Source organism: Lutra lutra, chromosome 17 (assembly GCF_902655055.1).
Source record: "Lutra lutra chromosome 17, mLutLut1.2, whole genome shotgun sequence".
Lineage (NCBI taxonomy): Eukaryota > Metazoa > Chordata > Mammalia > Carnivora > Mustelidae > Lutra > Lutra lutra.
Genome location: NC_062294.1, coordinates 48,809,579 through 48,829,794, shown reverse-complemented (window position 1 = coordinate 48,829,794; position 20,216 = coordinate 48,809,579). Strand labels below are relative to the sequence as shown.

The 20,216-nt window shown below is 40.8% G+C and overlaps 2 protein-coding genes across 6 annotated transcripts in view; both read right to left on the bottom strand.

The window, feature by feature from the left end:
* Positions 1–20,216, bottom strand: part of LOC125089187 (zinc finger protein 227-like) — a 95,028-nt gene that overhangs the window by 43,366 nt on the left and 31,446 nt on the right. The window lies entirely within an intron of this gene.
* The window catches only part of LOC125089189 (zinc finger protein 45-like), an 87,067-nt gene continuing 78,951 nt past the window's right edge, over positions 12,101–20,216 (bottom strand). For all 4 annotated transcript variants that reach the window (XM_047711196.1, XM_047711197.1, XM_047711198.1 and 1 more), the window contains one exon: positions 12,101–14,392. In XM_047711196.1, the coding sequence (XP_047567152.1) occupies positions 12,531–14,392 (1,862 nt within the window). In that variant the 3' untranslated portion in view covers positions 12,101–12,530. The remainder of the gene's footprint in view (positions 14,393–20,216) is intronic.

The window sequence follows — 20,216 nt, the reverse complement described above, 5'->3', positions numbered from 1 at the left end:
ATGCTCCCCTTAGGCGGAAATGCCTGATTGCTTTAAGCTCCTGGTTTTCAAAAGAGGGTCTGGGCAGAGCTATTCTAGCATGTCGGCATTCGGAGAATGTAGATTCTGTTCCTCGAAAGGCGGAGAAACTGAGTACCGCTTTAGACATGCTGGAGGGATTAAAACACACAAATCCATTGCCTACAACAGAGACTTCCTGGTAAACCCCAAAGAGCTTCACCATAGGAATAAGACCAAAAGGAAACATGGCCTTCTTGGGCAGGAACTAAACGCAAACGTAAAGTCACCCCCGTCCCTGAAATTGCGTGAAAGTGAATTGCTGGCATCTTCCAACCCTTGCAGAAGCAAGTGAAAAGTCCTTTGCAAAGAAAGATGTCAATCATCATCCTGGGCCTCAAATTATTTCTGTAACTAGAATTTGTGATGTCAATATTACACCAAGAGAACTTAAAGGGGGACAAAAAGCATTACTCGGCATACAGAGGGCCATTTCATAATGATAAAAGTTTCAAAGTGCCAGAAAGTAATAACTTCAGTTTATACTTTATAAAGGGAAAATTGACAGAACTACAAAGAGAACGATTCAACTCAGTTGGAACTGAAGGGGTTTTTCTTTAAAAAAATATTTTATCATATGGACTCACTTGTGGAGCATAAGGAATAACACGGAGGACGTTGGGAGAAGGAGAGAAGAAGGAAGTTGGGGGAAGTCAGAGGGGGGGACGAACCATGAGAGACTGTGGGCTCTGAGAAACAAACTGAGGGTTTTAGAGGGGAGGGGAGTGGGGGTTTGGGTGAGTCTGGTGGTGGGTATTAAGGAGGGCGCCTATTGCATGGAGCACTGGGTATGATGCATAAACAATGAAACCTGGAACACTGAAAAACTAAAATAAAGTTGAAATTTTTAAAAAAGGTTTTATTTATTTTAGAGAGTGTGTGAGCAGGGTAGGAGCAGAAGGAGAGACTAGCAAGCAGTTTCCCTGCTGAGCAGAAGTCCCTTGCAGGGCTCCATCTCACCACCCTGACAGATCATGACCTGAGCCCAAAGCAAGAGTCAGACACTTAACCATCTAAACCACCCAGGTGCCCCAGAACTGGAGATTTTAACACACATGCATAGAAGGAAATGTTAAGCCTTAAATGCATATTTTAAAATAGAAGAGAAGCTGAGGGGCGCCTGGGTGGCTCAGTGGGTTAAAGCCTCTGCCTTCGGCTCAGGTCATGATCCCAGGGTCCTGGGATCGAGCCCCACATCGGGCTCTCTGCTCAGTAGGGAGCCTGCTTCCTCCTCTCTCTCTCTCTCTGTCTGCCTCTCTGCCTATTTGTGATCTCTGTCTGTCAAATAAATAACTAAATAAAATCTTTAAAAAAATAAAATAGGGGCGCCTGGGTGGCTCAGTGGGTTAAGCCTCTGCCTTCGGCTCAGGTCATGATCTCAGGGTCCTGGGATCGAGCCCCACATCGGGCTCTCTACACAGCGGAGAGCTTGCTTCCTCCTCTCTCTCTCTCTGCCTGCCTCTCTGCCTACTTGTGATCTCTCTCTCTCTGTTGAATAAATAAATAAAAATCTAAAAAAAATAAATAAAATAGAAGAGAAGCTGAAAATCCATTGTGAAAACATCAATCTCAGAAAGTGAATAAACAGGGGTGCCTGGGTGGCTCAGTGGGTTAAAGCCTCTGCCTTCGGCTCAGGTCATGATCTCAGGGTCCTGGGATCAAATCCCATATCGGGCTCTCTGCTCAGCAGGGAGCCTGCTTTCCCCTTCTCTCTCTCTGCCTCTCTGCCTACTTGTGATTTCTCTGTCAAATGAATAAATAAAAAATCTTAAAAAAAAAAAAAGAAAGTGAATAAACAAATAGCAAAACTAAAGAAAGCAGATAAAATAAGAGCACACTGATAAAAACAAACAAAATTAAGTGGATCCTCTCCTCCCACAACAGGCCAACAGATCACCTTGTGGATAAAGAAATAAAATTGAGGGGCGCCTGGGTGGCTCAGTGGGTTAAGCCGCTGCCTTCGGCTCAGGTCGTGATCTCGGGGTCCTGGGATCGAGCCCCGCATCAGGCTCTCTGCTCAGCGGGGAGCCTGCTTCCTCCTCTCTCTCTACCTGTCTCTCTGCCTGCTTGTGATCTCTCTCTGTCAAATGAATAAATAAAATCTTAAAAAAAAAAAAGAAATAAAATTGATAAAAGTATGGTGAGAATGACTAAGAAAAAACCGCATATAAGAAATAGCCAGTATCAGAAAAAAAAGAGAACATCATTAAATATTATGATTTGTGAAGAACCTTGTAAAATATATAAACCTTATAAAAATATATTCATAAATTTAAATGAAATCAATATATTTCTAGAAAAACAGAAATATAAACATATAATAAAATTAATACTTGATGAAATCATGGAAACTTCACTTTTGAAACTGGGAATGAGAAGACAACGCTGATAATAGCTACTTAAAATTGTACTGGATCTTGTATCCAACAAACTTGTCAAACTCATCTATAAATTTCAATGTTAATGCCACATTCATCTGGGCTTTCTATACAATTAATCATGTTATTGTAGGTAACAACAATTTTATGTCTTCTTTTCCAATCTGTACACCTTCTCTTTACTTTCCATTCCTTCGTGAACTGGCAAGGATCACTTTATTTCCTCTAACATATTTTCAATTTTTATTTTTGTCTTAAATATTTTAAAGCCAACCAGAGATGTACTCACACAAGTAAATACATTAGTATCTATCTCTTACTAATAAGAACTTTTTTTTAAATTAGTCTCCTCCCCCAACATGAGGCTTGAACTCATGACTGGGAGCTCAAGAGTCACATGCTCCATCACCTGAACCAACCAGGGGCCCCTGATAACATTTTTAAAGCCTAAATATATTATACAATTATACATTTAAGAAAGTAAAAATAAAAAAGTAAAAATATTTGTTTAATAACAATTTATACCCAAGCCCTGATTTTAAAAAAAGGTTGAATTGTGTTAAATATGACTACTTAGACTAATTTCTTTGAATCCAGATGTTTAAAAAAAGAGCCATGAGGCACCTGGGTGGCTCAGTCATTAAGCGTCTGCCTTTGGCTCAGGTCATGATCCCAGGGTCCTGGGACCGAACCCCACATCAGGCTCCCTGTTCGGCGGGAAACCTGCTTCTCCCTCTTCCACTCCCCCTGCTTGTGTTCCCTCTCTCGCTGTGTCTCTCTCTGTCAAATAAATAAATCTTTTTAAAAAAAGACCCATACATTTGATTTATTGGATATCACTATTAAATAGTTCTAAAATGATGTGCTTTTCTTTCTTTCTTTCTTTTTTAAAGATAAGACTGAATTCATGGACAATCACATTATTTTCCCTACACTTGGAATATTTTGGATTTGGCTAATTGCCCCAGCAACACTGAAAGCTATATCTGAATGGAACAATAATTACTAGATTCTTGTGTCTTTTTTACATTTCTGTGTTCCAAATTCTTCTGGGAAATCATCCTCCAAGAACCATGCCTGACTTAATGCAACATGGCACAGAGAACAGATACAGGCTACTTTCTTCTTTCCTTGTTTGCATTACATATTCTGATTATTGATACCTTGTCAGTTTTAGAAAATACAAATATCCTTTCCTAACTGGGCACATATTTTTAAATTTTGTCTATTGTGTCCTTCATTGAATAGAAATCATTGATTTTAAAATGACCACTAATTTTTTTTCTTAATCTCTGTCCTTTGAAACTCCTCAGGCAAAAATTTCTTTGTGCTTGTTTAAAATTAAATTTCTAGACTTGTCTTTCATATGTAGGACCTTTAAATGTTTTGGAAGCTATGTAAGTACATCTTATTATATGCGGATTCACTTTTTTTTTTTAAAGATTTTATTTATTTATTTGACAGACAGAGATCACAAGCAGGCAGAGAGGCAGGCAGAGAGAGAGGAAGGGAGGCAGGCTCCCCACTGAGCAGAGAGCCTGATGTGGGGCTCCATCCTAGGACCCTGGGATCAGGACCTGAGCCGAAGGCAGAGGCTTAACCCTCTGAGCCACCCAGAGGCCCCATGGGGATTCACTTTTATTTTCTCCAAGAAAAATTCTTTAAAAATGGACAGTGATATTCATGGTTTTAAGATTCAGTATTATAAAGATCTCATACTGTCCCCAAATGATCTATAGTATCAATCAAACCCCAATAACAATATCAGTACTTTCCCCTGGAAACTGCTAAGATGATTATAAACATTATGTGGAAAATAAAAGAGCTAAGAAAAGTTGAAATAATCAAATAAAAAAACGAAAAGGAAAACTTACATTAATCGACACTAAATCCTATTAAAAATCCACAATATAAGACAGTCTGGAGTTTGCTCAGAGATAGACAGGCGAGGGATGCCTGGGTGGCTCAGTCAGTTAAGCTGCTGCCTGTGGCTCAGGTCATGATCCCAGGGTCCTGGGATTGAGTCCCACATCGGGTTCATTGCTCAGAGGGTAGCCTGCCTCTCTCTCTCTCTGACACATAAATAAATAAATAAAATCTTTTTAAAAAGAGGGGTAGACAGGTGAGGAGAATAGAGATCAAAATCTATATTGAAACAGACATTATACCTGACGTGTATAAAGAAAACACTGCAACAGAGAGGGTAAAGAGGTCTTGAAACTTCTATATATGGTTCTTGGTCAGCTGGGTAACTCTATGGGAAAAAAGAAACACTGATCATTGTCTCATAGGATATTAAAGTAGAAATTCCAGAAGTCTGCAGATTTAAATTTGAAGAGTAGACAATGATAATGTAGGAAAAAACAAGAACAGCTTTCTTACCTTGGAGTAGGAAGAATTTCTTTTTTTTTTTTATTAAGTAGGAAGAACTTCTTTTTTTTTTAAAGATTTTATTTATTTATTTGACAGAGAGAGATCACAAGTAGGCAGAGAGGCAGGTAGAGAGAGAGGAAGGGAAGCAGGCTCCCCGCTGAGCAGAGAGCCCAATGCGGGGCTCAATCCCAAGACCCTGGGATCATGACCCAAGCTGAAGGCAGAGGCTTTAACCCACTGAGCCATCCAGGCGCCCCTAAGTAGGAAGAACTTCTTAATACAAAAAAAATCACACAATGTAAAAGAAAAAAATTGAAAAATTATACTATTTTAAAGTTAAATACTGTTAATCAAAACATACACTAATAGAATGAAATGGCAAAAAATGAGAGATATTATCAAAACATGTATGGAACAAAAGACTCTTATGTAAAATGTAAGACTTCAAATCAATAAGACAGGCATCCCAACATAAAACATGGACAAAAGACTTAAAGGGTGCCTGGGTGGCTCAGTTGTTAAACATGTGCCTTCGGCTTGGGTCATGATCCCAGGGTCCTGGGATTGAGCCCCACATCGGGCTCTCTGCTCAGCAGGGAGCCTGCTTCCTCCTCTCTCTCTGCCTGCCTCTCTGCCTACTTGTGATCTCTCTCTCTGTGTGTCAAATAAATACATAAACAATCTTTTTTTAAAAAGACTTAAGTAAACAACTCAGAAAAGAGGATGTCAAAGTAGCCAATAATCATGAAAAGGTACTAAACTCCATTATCATAAGGTAAATTCAAATTACATTATTATGAGATACCAGCACATTCTGATCAGAAAGGCTAAAATTTTTTTAAAAGATTTTATTTCTTTATTTGTCAGACAGAGATCACAAGTAGGCAGAGAGGCAGCTAGAGAGAGAGGAGAAAGCAGGCTCACTGCTGAGCAGAGAGCCTGATGCAGGGCTCGATCCCAGGACCCTGGGACCATGACCTGAGCCGAAGGCAGAGGCTTTAACCCACTGAGCCACCCAGGCGTCCCAAGGCTAAAATTTAAAACACTGAACAAACCAAATGGGTAAAGATGCCAATGTTTGCATATCACTAGTGAGAGTGTAAATTGGTATAACCACTTTGGAATACTGTTTGAAAGTACCTACAAAAAAATAAACATATATGTCCCGCCCATATAAATTTTCCTCAAATAAATGTATTATACATTAAATACAAGACATGTTTTAGACTGTTCATGTCAGTACTCAGTGTGATATCCAAAAATTGGAAATTACCCTCTATCCATCAACAATGGAATGACTAGATCATGGTACATTTACACACTCCAATAATATCCAACAATGAAAGTAAAATAAAGTTCTCTGCTCCCAACAATATGTTGATGAACATCATGACATGATGTTGAGTGAATGAAGCCAGATATAAAATACATACTCTATGTTGTACATAGGGTATGACTCCATTTACATAAAGTACAAAACAGGCTTGGGGCACCTGAGTGGCTCAGTGGGTTAAGCCTCTGCCTTTGTTCAGCTCAGGTCATGATCTCAGGGTCCTGGGATCGAGCCCCGCATTGGGCTCTCTGCTCAGCGGGGAGCCTGCTTCCCCCTCTCTCTGCCTGCCTCTCTGCCTACTTGTGATCTTTCTCTGTCAAATAAATAAAAAAAATCTTTAAAGTACAAAAGAGGCTAAATGAATTTCTGCCACTATGAGTTAGTGGCTACCACAGGGTAAAGGAAATAACTGGAATGAGCCAAGAGGAGTGTTTCTTAGATACTGGGTTTGTTCTGGTCCTCCAAGAATTGGACACCAAGATGGTAAGCAAGACTTTTTTTTTTTAAGCAAGACTTTTAATGAACAAATATTTTATTAGTCAGGGGCCTGGGTGGTTCAGTAGGTAAGCATCTGCCTTCAGCTCTGGTCAGTTCTGCATCAGGCTCCCTGCTTGGCAGGGAGTCCGCTTCTCCCTCTGCTCCCCGTCCTCCACCAGCTTGTGCTCATTTGCTCGTGCGCTCTCTCTTTCTCTCACAAAAATAAACAAATAAAATCTTTTTAAAAACACAAATATTTTATTAGGGTTAACATCTTTGAGAGAAAATGATAGGGAGCTTGGGGCAGAGGCTGCCTGAGCCATGAGATCATGGTACAAGTGTGACCCCAAGTGAAGAAATTTTGGACAAAAGATTTGGTGACCATCCTAGGCTGCCTTGTAATCTAAGTAAAGTTCTCCAAAACTGTCAGAGAGTCCCTGAAAAAAATTCACTGTATAGAGGAGTCCAGCCTCCAAGGATCTTAGGATTCTTATTGTGTTGACTGGGAGCAATCATGGTAAGACTGGCCTTTACACAAATCTGGTGGTAGATTTTAGAACACAGCAGCAGGAGTCTTTGGTCAATTATGCTCCCTCGAGTCAATTAATTGTGAAGCAGGAAACTGTCTTGTCAATTTGGGTTTATCTGATATTCCCTCATGATTAGATTTGATTGTCTATTTTTTGGAAGTAATAATGGTGAAGCAACATCCTATCAGGAGGCCTAAAATGTTGGTTTGTTCTATTATCAGTGAAATGAACATCTTGGCTGAGAGTATTAACTGGATTTCTCCATTATAGGCCTCCTCTGTTTTCTTTTATACTTAATAATACTTTATGGAGAGACATTTTCAACTGTGTAGAATCCATCCTATTTCTCAGGAACTTTATTTTATTTTTTTTAAAAGATTTTATTTATTTATTTGACAGACAGAGATCACAAGTAGGTAGAGAGGCAGGTAGAGAGAGAGGAAGGGAAGCAGGCTCCCTGCCGAGCAGAGAGCCCGATGCGGGACTCGATCCCAGGACCCTGAGATCATGACCTGAGCCGAAGGCAGCGGCTTAACCCACTGAGCCACCCAGGCGCCCCTTTCAGGAACTTTAAACCAATAAGCCATATCTGCAGTCTTCTGGGTTGGGAGGACAACAAATAATTTTTTTTTCATCTCCTGAGTTTTCTGTAACAAATTCCCTAACAACCTATTATGGTATCTTACAACAGCAAAAAACAAAACAAAACAAAAACAAACCAAAATGAAGACACTGGGTTTTTGACATCATGTCTGCTGAGAAGTTTAACAACACAGAGCTGAGATTGCTATCTTTGGAGAGGCCTGCTTGCAAGGCTCATTCTTGATCAGTATCTGGATACTTGGATTGCTCTGAAGGATTCCTAATATTCACTAAGAGTAGCTCACAGTGCCTAAACTCTGTGCAATGTGGTTTATGCTGAATATCTATTTTCCTTCTGAGAGTCTCTAATTTTGGTATATGCCAGGCAGAGAATGCCTAAGTGACCAGCCCCCCAATAAAAAATCTAGGGCCCCGAATCTCTAGTGCATCTCTGGTGACAGTTACATATTATCACGATTTAGTGCTCAAGAAACCTAGTACATTGTGATTCCGTAAGGAGAGAACTCTTGGAAACTCACACCTGATATCCTCCAGATTTCATCCTACCTACCTCTCCTCTTTGCTCTTTTGCTTTGTATCCTTTCAGTGTAACAAATCAGTTGTGAGCACTCCTAGTGTCTCGGGGGTACTCATAGGGAATGAAAGCACATGGAAGTAGCCTTAGGAACCCCCAACATACCACACAAATTGAGACAACACAGGCCTTAGTAAATACTTAGCATCCTATGAATGTGTGGTCCAGAAAATCAATTGTGGGAACCTCTCTTGACTTGATATTACTTGCTGAGTAAAGCCCTTTCATCGACTACAATGAAAAAGTCACCATTGTGTCTGACTATGGAATAGCATCCAAACCGGCTCTTCATCTTTATTGGTTCCACATCCAGAGGGTCAACTTCTATTATTTTATGTTCTTTCTTCATGCACACCTTTTAAAAAAGGACTCTTTTGTTGTTGTTGTTAATGCCCCCACAACGTATGTTCATTTTGCTTTAGCTCCAGGATCTGCCCACTCCCTGTTATGGATTTACACTTCAAGCGGAGCATGCATTTATTACAAAGATACAACTGCTAAAACTCATGAAGTTATTTGTCTATGTAAAACAGTCAGAGAAGTTCTTGGCTTTGAAATTGGCTTCCAGAGCCCATTCTTTAATTTTGATATTATGTATGCCATACGACAATATAGAACACTCATAATGGCTTAATTTAAAGGGATAATTACCTGGTACATTCCTAAATTCTATTACAGCAATTTACTGCTTTGATAATATTCCATATTCAATGAAAAACTGAAACATAAATGGAAAGATAACAGGGATGGAGGACAGAGGTATTTTTAAAAAATGGGAAAAGACTGGGCGCCTGGGTGGCTCAGTGGGTTAAGCCGCTGCCTTTGGCTCAGGTCATGATCTCGGAGTCCTGGGATCGAGTCCCGCATCGGGCTCTCTGCTCAGCAGGGAGCCTGCTTCCTCCTGTCTCCCTGCCTGCCTCTCTGCCTGCTTGTGATCTCTCTCTGTCAAATAAATAAGTAAAATCTTAAAAAAAAAAAAAATGGGAAAAGACCACAAAATAAATGCTCCTTGCCAAGGAAAACCACCATGGAACAGCATCCCTTTATACATTGTCTTATACACATGTGTGTATACACATGTGTGCACACAGAGACAGACTCACAAGTATTTATGTTTGATTATGCTATGAATGCTACAATCTATGATTTTTCAAAGCCTATAACATGTATTTCTGTCATTACAGTTATCTGCCATAATCTTAATGGCTTCACATTAATATAGGAATATACCAAAACTCAAATTCCTACATATGTGTGCTTACTCCCATTTATAAAAACTCAGTGAAATCATCAATATGGTGCTCCTCTTTTTGGTATTTTAATCTCATAATCTTAATTTCCAAATACAAGATTTCCAAATCAAAGAGACATATTATCTATATTGACATACACTCCTTTCCCAGAAAAATGCTTCAGAGCTTTCAATAGGGAAAAGCATATAACTATCAATCTCGCCTCAAAAATACATTTGATAAAATTATCAAATTCCCACAAATTTGGGGGGCATTCCTTTCATGGGTGTGGGATAAGACATAGACCCTATGTGAGAAGTTTTGATAAATACTACAGTAATTAGAAGGCAAACATTTCGAGTTGGGATGGAAATGCAGTTACAAATCACCAATTCAAGGCTGATTAAAATTGTTGGGGCGCCTGGGTGGCTCAGTAATTAAGTGTCTCCTTTGGCTCAGGTCATGGTGCCAGGATCCTGGGATTGAGCCCCACATCAGGCTCCCTGCTTGGCCAGGAAGTCTGCTTCTCTCTCTCCCACTCCCCCCGCTTGCATTCCCTCTCTGTCAAATAAATAAATAAAATCTTTTTAAAAAATTGTTATTGGTAACTACTGGTGACACTTTCAAAGTGTTACAATAAATTCCTGCCTTAACATTGATAGATAAAAAAGATTAGGTGTGTGAAATGCAGTTAAATCCTAGCTAATGTAAAATCATTTTTCCAGTTTGTCCTGTCAGAAAAATTACAAAAGACAGTTCAATATACACTGTATACAATCCTTGGAAAACCAGACAGGGGCCCAGATAAGAACCCAACTTGAGAACAGAGTCTGTGGGAAGAGAAGAACCAACTGTAGTAATTACATTAATGTTGTGGATTTAAGATCAGGTGGTTTTCTACATTTCCACAAATGTTCATTTCCCTGAATTAATTTTATTTTGCAGGTTTCCTCCTCTGGGTCAATCTTCCTAGGTTTATTTAACATACAAGCAGTGAGCACACCTACAAGTGCTAGTCAATGTTAAGGCTGTGTAGGTCTTTTAAAAACTTTTATTTAAATTCCAGTTAGTTCACATACAGTGTATTAGTTTCAGGTGTACAATATAGTGATTCAGCAATCCCATATATCACCCAGTGCTCATCATAAGTGCTCTCCTTAATCCCCATCACCTGTGGAATCCATTCTACCCGCCCCTCCCACCCCCCAAACCACCTCCCCTCTGGTAACAGTTTGTTCTCTATATAGAGTCTGTTTCTTGGTTTGCCTCTCTTTTTCCCCCTTTCCTCTTTTGTTTTGTTTTCTAAGCTTTATTTATTTGAGAGAGAGCATACAAGCAGGGGCGGAGGGAAAAGCAGACTCTCCTGCTGAGCAGGGAGCCTGATGCGGGCTCGATCCCAGGACCCTGGGTTCATGACCTAAGCCAAAGGCAGACGCTAACCGAGTCACCCAGGCACCCCATTTGCTTTGTTTCTTAAATCATACAGTGACATCATACAGTATTTGTCAACTTATTTCACTCAGCATAACAATCTCTAGCTCTATGTTGTTGCAAATGGTAAGATTTCATTCTTTTTTATGCTTGAATACTATTCATTGTATATATACACATCTTCTTTATCCATTCATCAGGGGGCGGTGACTTGGGCTCTTTCCATAGTTTGGCTATTGTAAGTAATGCTGTTATAAACACTAGGGTGCGTGTATCCCTTTGTATTAGTATTTTTGTATTATTTGGGTAAATACCTAGTAGTACAATCACTAGATCATAGGGTAGTTCTATTTTTAACTTTCTGAGGAATCTCCATACTGTTTTCCACAGTGGCTGCACCAGTTTGCGTTCCCATCAACAGTGCAGGAGGGTTCCCCTTTCTCCACATCCTCGCCCAAACCGGTTGTTTCTTGTGTTGAGTTTAGCCATTCTGACAGTCATGAGGTGCTATCTCATTGTAATTTTGATTTGTATTTCCCTGACAATAAGTCATGTTGAACATCTTTTCAATGTGTTTGTTGGCCATCTGGATTTCCTCTGGGAGAAACGTCTACTCATGTCTTGTGCCTATTTTTTAATTGGATTATTCATTCTTTGTTGAGTTTTATAAGTTCTTCATATATTTTGGACATTAACTCCTTATCAAGTATGTCACTGGCAAATATCTTCACCCATCCAGTAAGTTGCCTTTTAGTTTTGTCTCCTTTGCTATACAGAAGATTTTATTTTGATGTAGTCCCAATAATTTATTTTTACTTAGTTTCTCTTGCCTCAGGAGACCTATCTAGAAAAAAATAGCTACAGCTGATGTCAGAGAAATTACTGCCTCTGCTTTCTTCAAGGACTTTTACGGTTTCAGGTCTCACACCTAGGTCTTTGATCCATTTTGAATTTATTTTTGTGTATGATGTAAAAAAGTAGTCCAATTTCATTCTTTTGCATGTGGCTGTCCAGTTTTCCCAACACCATTTGTTGAAAAAAATATCTTTTTCCCATAGGATATTCTTTCCTGCTTTGTTGTAGATTAACTGACCATATAATTATGGGGTCATTTCTGGGTTTTCTATTGTTTTATTGACCAATGTGTCTATTTTTGTGCCAGTACCATAACAGTTTTATTTCCTACAGTTTTGTAATATAACTTGAAGTCCAGAATTATGATGCCTCTAGCTTTGAGGGCTGTGTAGACTTAGCAGCAAAGTCCCTGCCCTCATGGAGCTTACATTCTAGTGGGTATCAATTCTGGTATACCCATCCTTATACTTGTGTTAAAGGTTGGACCAAACTCTTTTCCTAAGTACTACTACCTCCTAAGTGATTCTGAAAAAAGACTCACCACACCACTTACAGGGTTTCTCCACTGTGTTATCTTGTGAAAGCTGAGATATGTTCAATTATTGCTTAAGTACCAACTAAACTAACACAAGTGTTTTCTCTCTTATGAGACTCTGTGATGACAGGAATTCAGGGTTTTACAAAGCATCATTTTGAACATCTTTCTGATGATCCTTTGATGTTCTTACCACTCTTCTTACTTTCATGAAATGTATTGCCACCATGAGTTTTGCGATGATGTGAAAGTTTTGATCGCCAACGGAAGCTCTGACCACACGTCTCACACTTGTAAGGTGTCTCCCCCGTGTGAACCCGCTGATGAGATTGCAGCTGCGAAGAGTGGCGGAAGACCTTGCCACACACATCACATTTGTATGGTTTCTCTTCACTGTGAACACTCTGATGAACCTTCAGACTTGAGGCCTGACTGAAGTGCTTACCACACTCCCCACACTTGTACGGTTTCTCTCCCGTGTGGACCCTCTGATGCATGTCAAGATTCAAGCTCCACTTGAAGCCCTTCCCACACTCCTCACATTTGTACGGCTTTTCCCCAGTGTGGACTTTCTGATGGGCTTGGAGGTGTGAACTGCGACCGAAACTCTTCCCACACTCTTCACATTTGAATGGTTTCTCTCCACTGTGGATTCTCTGATGGGCCAGGAGATTTGCAGCCTGCCTGAATACTTTCCCACACTCCTCACAATTAAACGGTTTCTCTCCTGTGTGGATTCTGCAATGAATTTTGAGATCTGCTCTACGATTGAATCCCTTCCCACACTCTTCACATTTGTGTGGTTTCTCACCAGTATGGATCAGCTGGTGAATCTGAAGTCGGGAACTCTGATTGAAGCCCTGCCCGCACTCCTCACACTTGTAAGGTTTCTCTACGCTGTGGGTCTTTAGATGGGATTGAAGATATGCTCTCTGACTGAAGTCCTTCCCACATACCTCACATTTATAGGGTCTCTCTCCCGTGTGGACTACCAGATGAACTTGGTAACGGGTTTTTGTACCGAAGTTCTTCCCACACTCATCACATTTGTATGGTTTCTCTCCTGTGTGGACTCTCTGATGTGCCTGAAGATTTGAACTCATAGTAAAGCCTTTACCACACACTTTGCATACATATGGTTTCTCTCCAGTATGGATTCTCTGATGGGCCCGAAAATGCGAAGGCTGAATGAAGCCCTTCCCACACTCCTCACACTTATAAGGTTTCTCTCGTGTGTGGCCCTTCTGGTGGATATGAAGATTTGAGCTACAAAAGAAACACTTCCCACACTCCTCACATTTGAACAGTTTTTCTCCTGTGTGGACCATACAATGACTATTAAGCGATGATCTACGTCGGAAATTCTTACCGCATTTATCACATTTGAAGGGCTTCTCCCCAGTGTGGATTCTCTGATGTTCCTGAAGATGTGAAGCATGAATGAAGGCCCTTCCACATTGGTCACAGTTATAAGGTTTCTCCTCCATGTGCAATTTATAATGAACATTAAGTGCTGATCTACGACAGAAGCCATTCCCACACTTCTCACATTTGAACGGCTTCTCCACAGTGTGAACTTTCTGATGAGTTTGCAGACATGAGCTCTGGCTAAATTCCTTACCACACTCATCACACTTGTAGCGTTTCTCTCCCAGATGAACTCTCTGGTGAATATGAAGTGCTGAACTATAACAGAAGCTTTTTCCACACTCACGACATATATGAGACTTCACTCCTGAGTGTGTTTGTTGATGAAGATCAAGACTGGAGACATCACTGAAATATTTCTTAAGTTCACTAGACTGATCAGGTTTCTGGCCTATGTGAGTTACAGACTGTCCTGCCCCAAGCTGTCCGGGTGAATCACCTTGTTTGGGGAGCTGAGAACTCTTTATCATGGAGCCCTGACACCTGGTTAAGTCAATTGCAATCTGTTGCCAGATCTGCCAGCAGGAAAGCTCTTCAGATGGTTCTGCTTCTAAAACAGTCTTCATCTTACTTTGGATCTTTCCTCCTGTAGAGACAGAATGCAAAGATATGGACAACTGAAGACTCTGTTCAGTGTTTTTAAGATTTCACATTTAGGTGAGAGCATAAGACTTTAATGAATCCAGAGAATATTCAGTTGGTCTTTTCCACTGTGTATCTTATTCTCTGGTTTATGTGTATATGAAATCCAAGAGGGGGTCCAGTGGGCTTCTATCCACTATGCAAGTACACATCAAGTCTCCTTTTTTTTTTTTTTTAACAGGTTTTATTTATTTATTAGAGAGAGAGAGAAAACAAGCAGGGAGGAGGGGCAGAGGGAGAGGGAGCACCAGGCAGGGGGCCCAGTGTGGGGCTCAATCCCAGGGCTCTGGGATTATGACCTGAACCAAAGGGAGACGCTTAATGACTGAGCCATCCAGGCGCCCCCACACCAAGTCTCCTAAGAGAGGTACAAGTTAGATGTCAAAGACTTAATTCAAAAATTGATAATATGGGGGCGCCTGGGTGGCTCAGTGGGTTGGGCCGCTGCCTTCGGCTCAGGTCGTGATCTCAGGGTCCTGGGATCGAGTCCTGCATCGGGCTCTCAGCTCAGTGGGGAGCCTGCTTCCCTCTCTCTCTCTCTCTCTGCCTGCCTCTCCGTCTACTTGTGATCTCTCTCTGTGAAATAAATAAATAAAATCTTTAAAAAAAAAATTGATAATACGATTCAAACTGTGAACCTATGGCCATTTCCACTGAATCTGAAAGTCAGTGTAGAATCTTGAATAGTAAATTATGTAGTTAATAAATAATGGAAACAGAAACATTATATAATAAAATATGAATCAACTAGAACTTCAGGAAAAGCAGTTTCCATCAAATTTGGGTTTCATGTTATATATCCTAATATCAAATACCTTGAAATACTTATATTTATATATGCAAAGTATTCCTGGAAATTCTGCACGTTTACCTAATCTTTCTGTTTTGACAGACATTAAATGAGTCGGCTACTATTATACATTTTTGACCACTTCTAATAATTTAAGTTCAGAGATGTGTTTTCTAAAAGGTTTATCCCATTGGTATTCCCAAGTCTCTATATTTATACAAAAGTTATCTGAACACTGGAGATTGTTTTTTCAATAACCTTTTCAATTAGCTTAAGAACTCAATAATAAGGAAAAAAGAATGTGGTTAAAAAATGAACCAAAGACCTTAATATACACCTTACTGAAGAAAATATACAGATGGGCCAATAAAAATATTGATTGTTGGGCCAATAAATCAGTAAGTATTGATTTATTGGGCCAATAAAAATACAGATGTTCCACATTTTATGTAATCAGAGAAACGCAAATCCAAACACCGAGATACCCTACACACATATTAGAATGGCCAAAATCCAGGGGCACCTGGGTGGCTCAGTGGGTTAAAGCCTCTGCCTTTGGCTCGGGTCATGATCCCAGAGTCCTGGGATCGAGCCCCGCATCGGGCTCTCTGCTCAGCAGAGAGCCTGCTTCCCATTCTCTCTCTCTCTCTCTCTCTCTGCCTACTTGTGATCTCTGTCTAATTAAAAAAAAAAAAAAAAGAATGGCCAAAATCCAGAACACCAACACTATCAAATGCCACCAAGATGTGGAGCAACAGGAATTCTCATTCTTTACTGGTAGGAATGCAAAATGGTATAGAGCCACTTTGGAAGAGTTTGGTTGTTTCTTTTCTTTTTTTTAAGATTTTTATTTATCTGAAAGACAGAGAAAGAAAGAGTGAACACGAGCAGGAGGAGGGGCAGAGGGAGAAGCAGACTCCCTGCTGAGCAGAGCCCAATGCTGGGCTCAATCCCAGGACTCCACGATCACGACCTGAGCCAAAGGCAGACACTTAACTAACTGAGCCACACCAAGTGCCCTGAGTTTGGTGGTTTCTTACAAAACTAAACATACTGTTACCATACTCTCCTGGCTATTGCACAATCTGGAATTAACCAAAAGGAACTGAAATTTTAGGCCCATATAGAAAACTATACCCAGATTTTTATAGCGGGTTTATTCATAAGGACAAAACTTGGAAGGAAGCAAGATGTCCTCCAGTAGGTGAAGAGATAAATATTAGCTGTGGTACACCCATACAATGGGATATTATTTGGTGCTAAAAAGAAATGATCCATTAAACCAAGAAAAGATATGGAGAAAAGTAAATGCATATTACTTAGTGAAAGAATCCAAACTGAAAAGTATAATTCCCACATTACAACATTCTTGAGAAGGCAAAAGTAGGGACAGAATAAAAAGATCAGCAGTTGCTCAGGGTCAGAGGGGAGGGATGAGGAGGTGGAGAACAGGATCTTCAGGGCAGTGTGACTACTCTGTGTGATAAGGGTGGATACCTGGCTTTATCCACTTGTCCACATCATCCATAAAATGTACAACACCGAGAGTACTAATGTAAAGTACAGACTCAGCGATACCAACATGTCAGTACAGAGTCATCAATGTTATCTGGCAGAGGATATGGATGTAAGATGTTGTGGGTGCATGGGGACAGGAATTATATGGGAGATTTCTGTCCCTTCCTCTCAATTTTGCTATGAACCTAAAACTGCTCTAAAAAAATAGACTTTGAAAGCACTACTGAATAAAATGTTTACGAAAGAGAAATTCAGACCACCTGAGTGGCTCAGTCAGCTAAGCATCTGTCTTCGGTTCAGGTCATGATCCCAAGGTCCTGGGATCAAGCCCCACGTCAGGTTCACTGCTCAGCAGGAAGCCTGCTCTCCCTCCACCTGCCACTCCCCTTGCTTGTGCACTCCTGTGCTCTCTCTCCCTCTCTCTGTCAAATAAATAAAAAAAAAATCTTTGAAAAAAGAGAGGAGGAGCTCCTGGGTGGCTCAGTGAGCTAAGCCTCTGCCTTCGGCTCAGGTCATGATCTCAAGGTCCTGGGATCAAGCCCCGCATCGGGCTCTCTGCTCAGCGGGGAGGCTGCTTCCCCGTCTCTCTCCGCCTGCCTCTCTGCCTACTTGTGCCCCCTGCCTGTCAAATAAATAAATAAATAAATAATCTTAAAAAAAAAAAAGAGAGAGAGAGGAATTCACTCCCCTACCTGTATGAATTGTCAATTAAAAGCTGCCCCCTCTTTCAATCCAGTAGACATGTGGGAAACAGCTTCTGTACAGCTATACAAGCCTCAGATCACTTTATTGGAAAGTTACTTCAGTGTTGAGGTATCGAATGTCTAGAATGACTTGCGGGTTTGGGAGCAAATACCTAAAGCACACGGACTAAAACACAGCATAAAGCAGAAAGGAGAACTTAGTTTCTATAGGCAAGTTTCCTTCATGAGGATAAAAGGGAAATAAAGCTCAACAGAAAACATACATGGCTCTAAAACCTGACAGAAATTCAGATCTCTAGGGAAAATGTGAAAACAAAAGAAATTGAGCCTGGGAGAAGGAAAAGATACGATCACAGCATGAACTCTGAAAGCCAGTCCTGGAGTGGGGAGTTCAATCCTGCCAGAACCCTTCCCAGATAGACACGTGGGTCATTCCTCGTGATTTCGAGGTCTCTGCTCAGAGTGAGCCCAGCAATGAGGCCCTTTATCACCCAGTGTAAAATAATTGATCCTGTCCTAACCCCGTTCACCTCCGGGGACTCCCATCCCTACCTGTTTATGTTCCATGCAGCACCTTGCACCATGCTAAGTCATCTGCTGTTCACCACGTCTTTCCCACCATGATGCAGCATCAAGGGGGGAAGCATGTTACACCTTGTAGGCTGAACACATTTTACACTTTCCTACTTTATAACCAATGTCCAGAATCATGCCCGGAACATCGTGCATAGTCAAAAAATCCATGCTGAAAGACTAAATGAATCCCAGTCTGACCATTCTGGTGAGAGTTTAAGCCAAGTCCTAGAAGGAAAACATCTCTTCCAAGTAAGTTATTTGAAACAGAAAAGGGACAGAACACTGTGGTCTTGCTGAGAAACTGAAAAGCTGTACAGGGGACATCAAGAGCCAGAGGTACATGAAGCAGGATGCTAATAAGAAAATCAAAGATGGGGGTGTCTGGGTGGCTCAGTCAGTTGAGTATCTGCCTTCAGCTCAGGTCATGATCTCAGTGTCCTAGGATTGGCCCCATATCAGGCTCTCTGCTCAGTAGGAGTCTGCTTCTTCCTCTCTGTGCTCACTCTCTCAGGTTAAAAAAAAAAGAGAGAGAGAGAGAGAGAGATGGGAAAAGAAAGGTGGCAAGAATTCCTGGGGTGAAAAGGAAGGAGGGTCTATTGCTGGTTCCTTCTGAAGCTTTAGGAGTGTCTGATGAAAGAATGTAGAAAAACAGTGCATATATGAATGTGTGGATAAAACAGCCCATCACAATAATTTTTCAAATTAAAAAATTCCAGGATGCCTGGGTGGCTCAGTCCGTTGGAACAGCTGCCTTGGGCTCAGGTCATGGTCGGGCTCCTTGCTCAGTGGGGAGCCTGATTCTCCCTCTGCCTGCTGCTCCCCCTGCTTGTACACACTCTCTCCTCTTTCTCTGGCAAACAAATAAAATCATTAAAAAAAACAAACAAATTTAAAAACTCCAATATGCCAGTGAGCTGGAAAGATTTAGAAGCTTATAAAAAGCTTTCAGAAAAAAGAGCCAGGACAGAAACTATCAAAGCATCACAGCCAATAAGACAGGGGTCATTACAGAAAATGCCTATGAAAGTCACAGGTATGAACTGACATGTGAAATGTTTGTTCTGATTACAATGAAAGATCCATTTCTCACTATGGCTCATGTTCAAAAAAACTTGAAAACTTTGGTTCTAGAAGTTTACCCAGTTTTTTTTTTTGTTTTTTTTTTTTGTTTTTTTTTTCTTAAAGATTGTATTTACTGGGCGCCTGGGTGGCTCAGTGGTTAAAGCCTCTGCCTTCGGCTCAGGTCATGATCTCAGGGTCCTGGGATCGAGTCCCGCATCGGGCTCTATGCTCAGCAGGGAGCCTGCCTCCTCCTCCTGTCTCTCTCTCTGGCTGCCTCTCTGCCTACTTGTGATCTGTCAAATAAATTTAAAAAAATAAATAAATAAACTTAATGAAAAAGATTGTATTTACTTATTTGACAGAGAGAGAGAGTGAGAGAGGGAACACAAGCCAGGGAGTGGGAGAGGGAGAAGAAGCAGGCCTTCGCCAAGCAGGGAGCCGGATGTGGGTCTCGATCCCAGGACCCTGGGATCATGACCTGAGCCAAAGGCAGACGCTTAACAACCGAGCCACCCAGGTGTCCCAACCCAGTTTTTAATTACACGAATTGTTCAAATGGAAAGTTAAGTTTCAAGAACAGAATCTTGGAAAAATATTACTTAGGTGAGTATGTACTTTTCTGGTAGGCAGTGCAGTTCATGGTTTTATTTAACAAATCGCCCCTTAAAAAGAGTAGACGTGTGGGGCTTCTGGGTGGCTCGGGCAGTCAAGTAGTTTCAGTTTATTTCAGATCAGGTCATGATCATAGGGTTGTGAGTTCGAGCCCCACATCAGGTTCCGAGTTTGGTAGGGTGTCTGCTTGGGGATTCTTTCTCTCTCCCCCTCTGCCCCTCCTACCGCTCACACACATGCTCTCTCAAATAAACAAATCCTGAAAAAAACAAAACAACAGTAGCTGTGTGAGGGGAACAGGGAGTATCTCTGAGGATGTGATAGCAAGTTTCCTGATTCTCTCTAGGTTAGAATGTTCACCAGTTGAAAAACACCCCATCTTCATAAAAAATCAAGGAAAAACTGTATGACATCTATGTTCTTCAACATTTGTTTAATGGCTACATTTGTAGAAAATAAAAGGCACGATATATTTTGAGCCAGATGTACAGGCAGTATTTACGTAT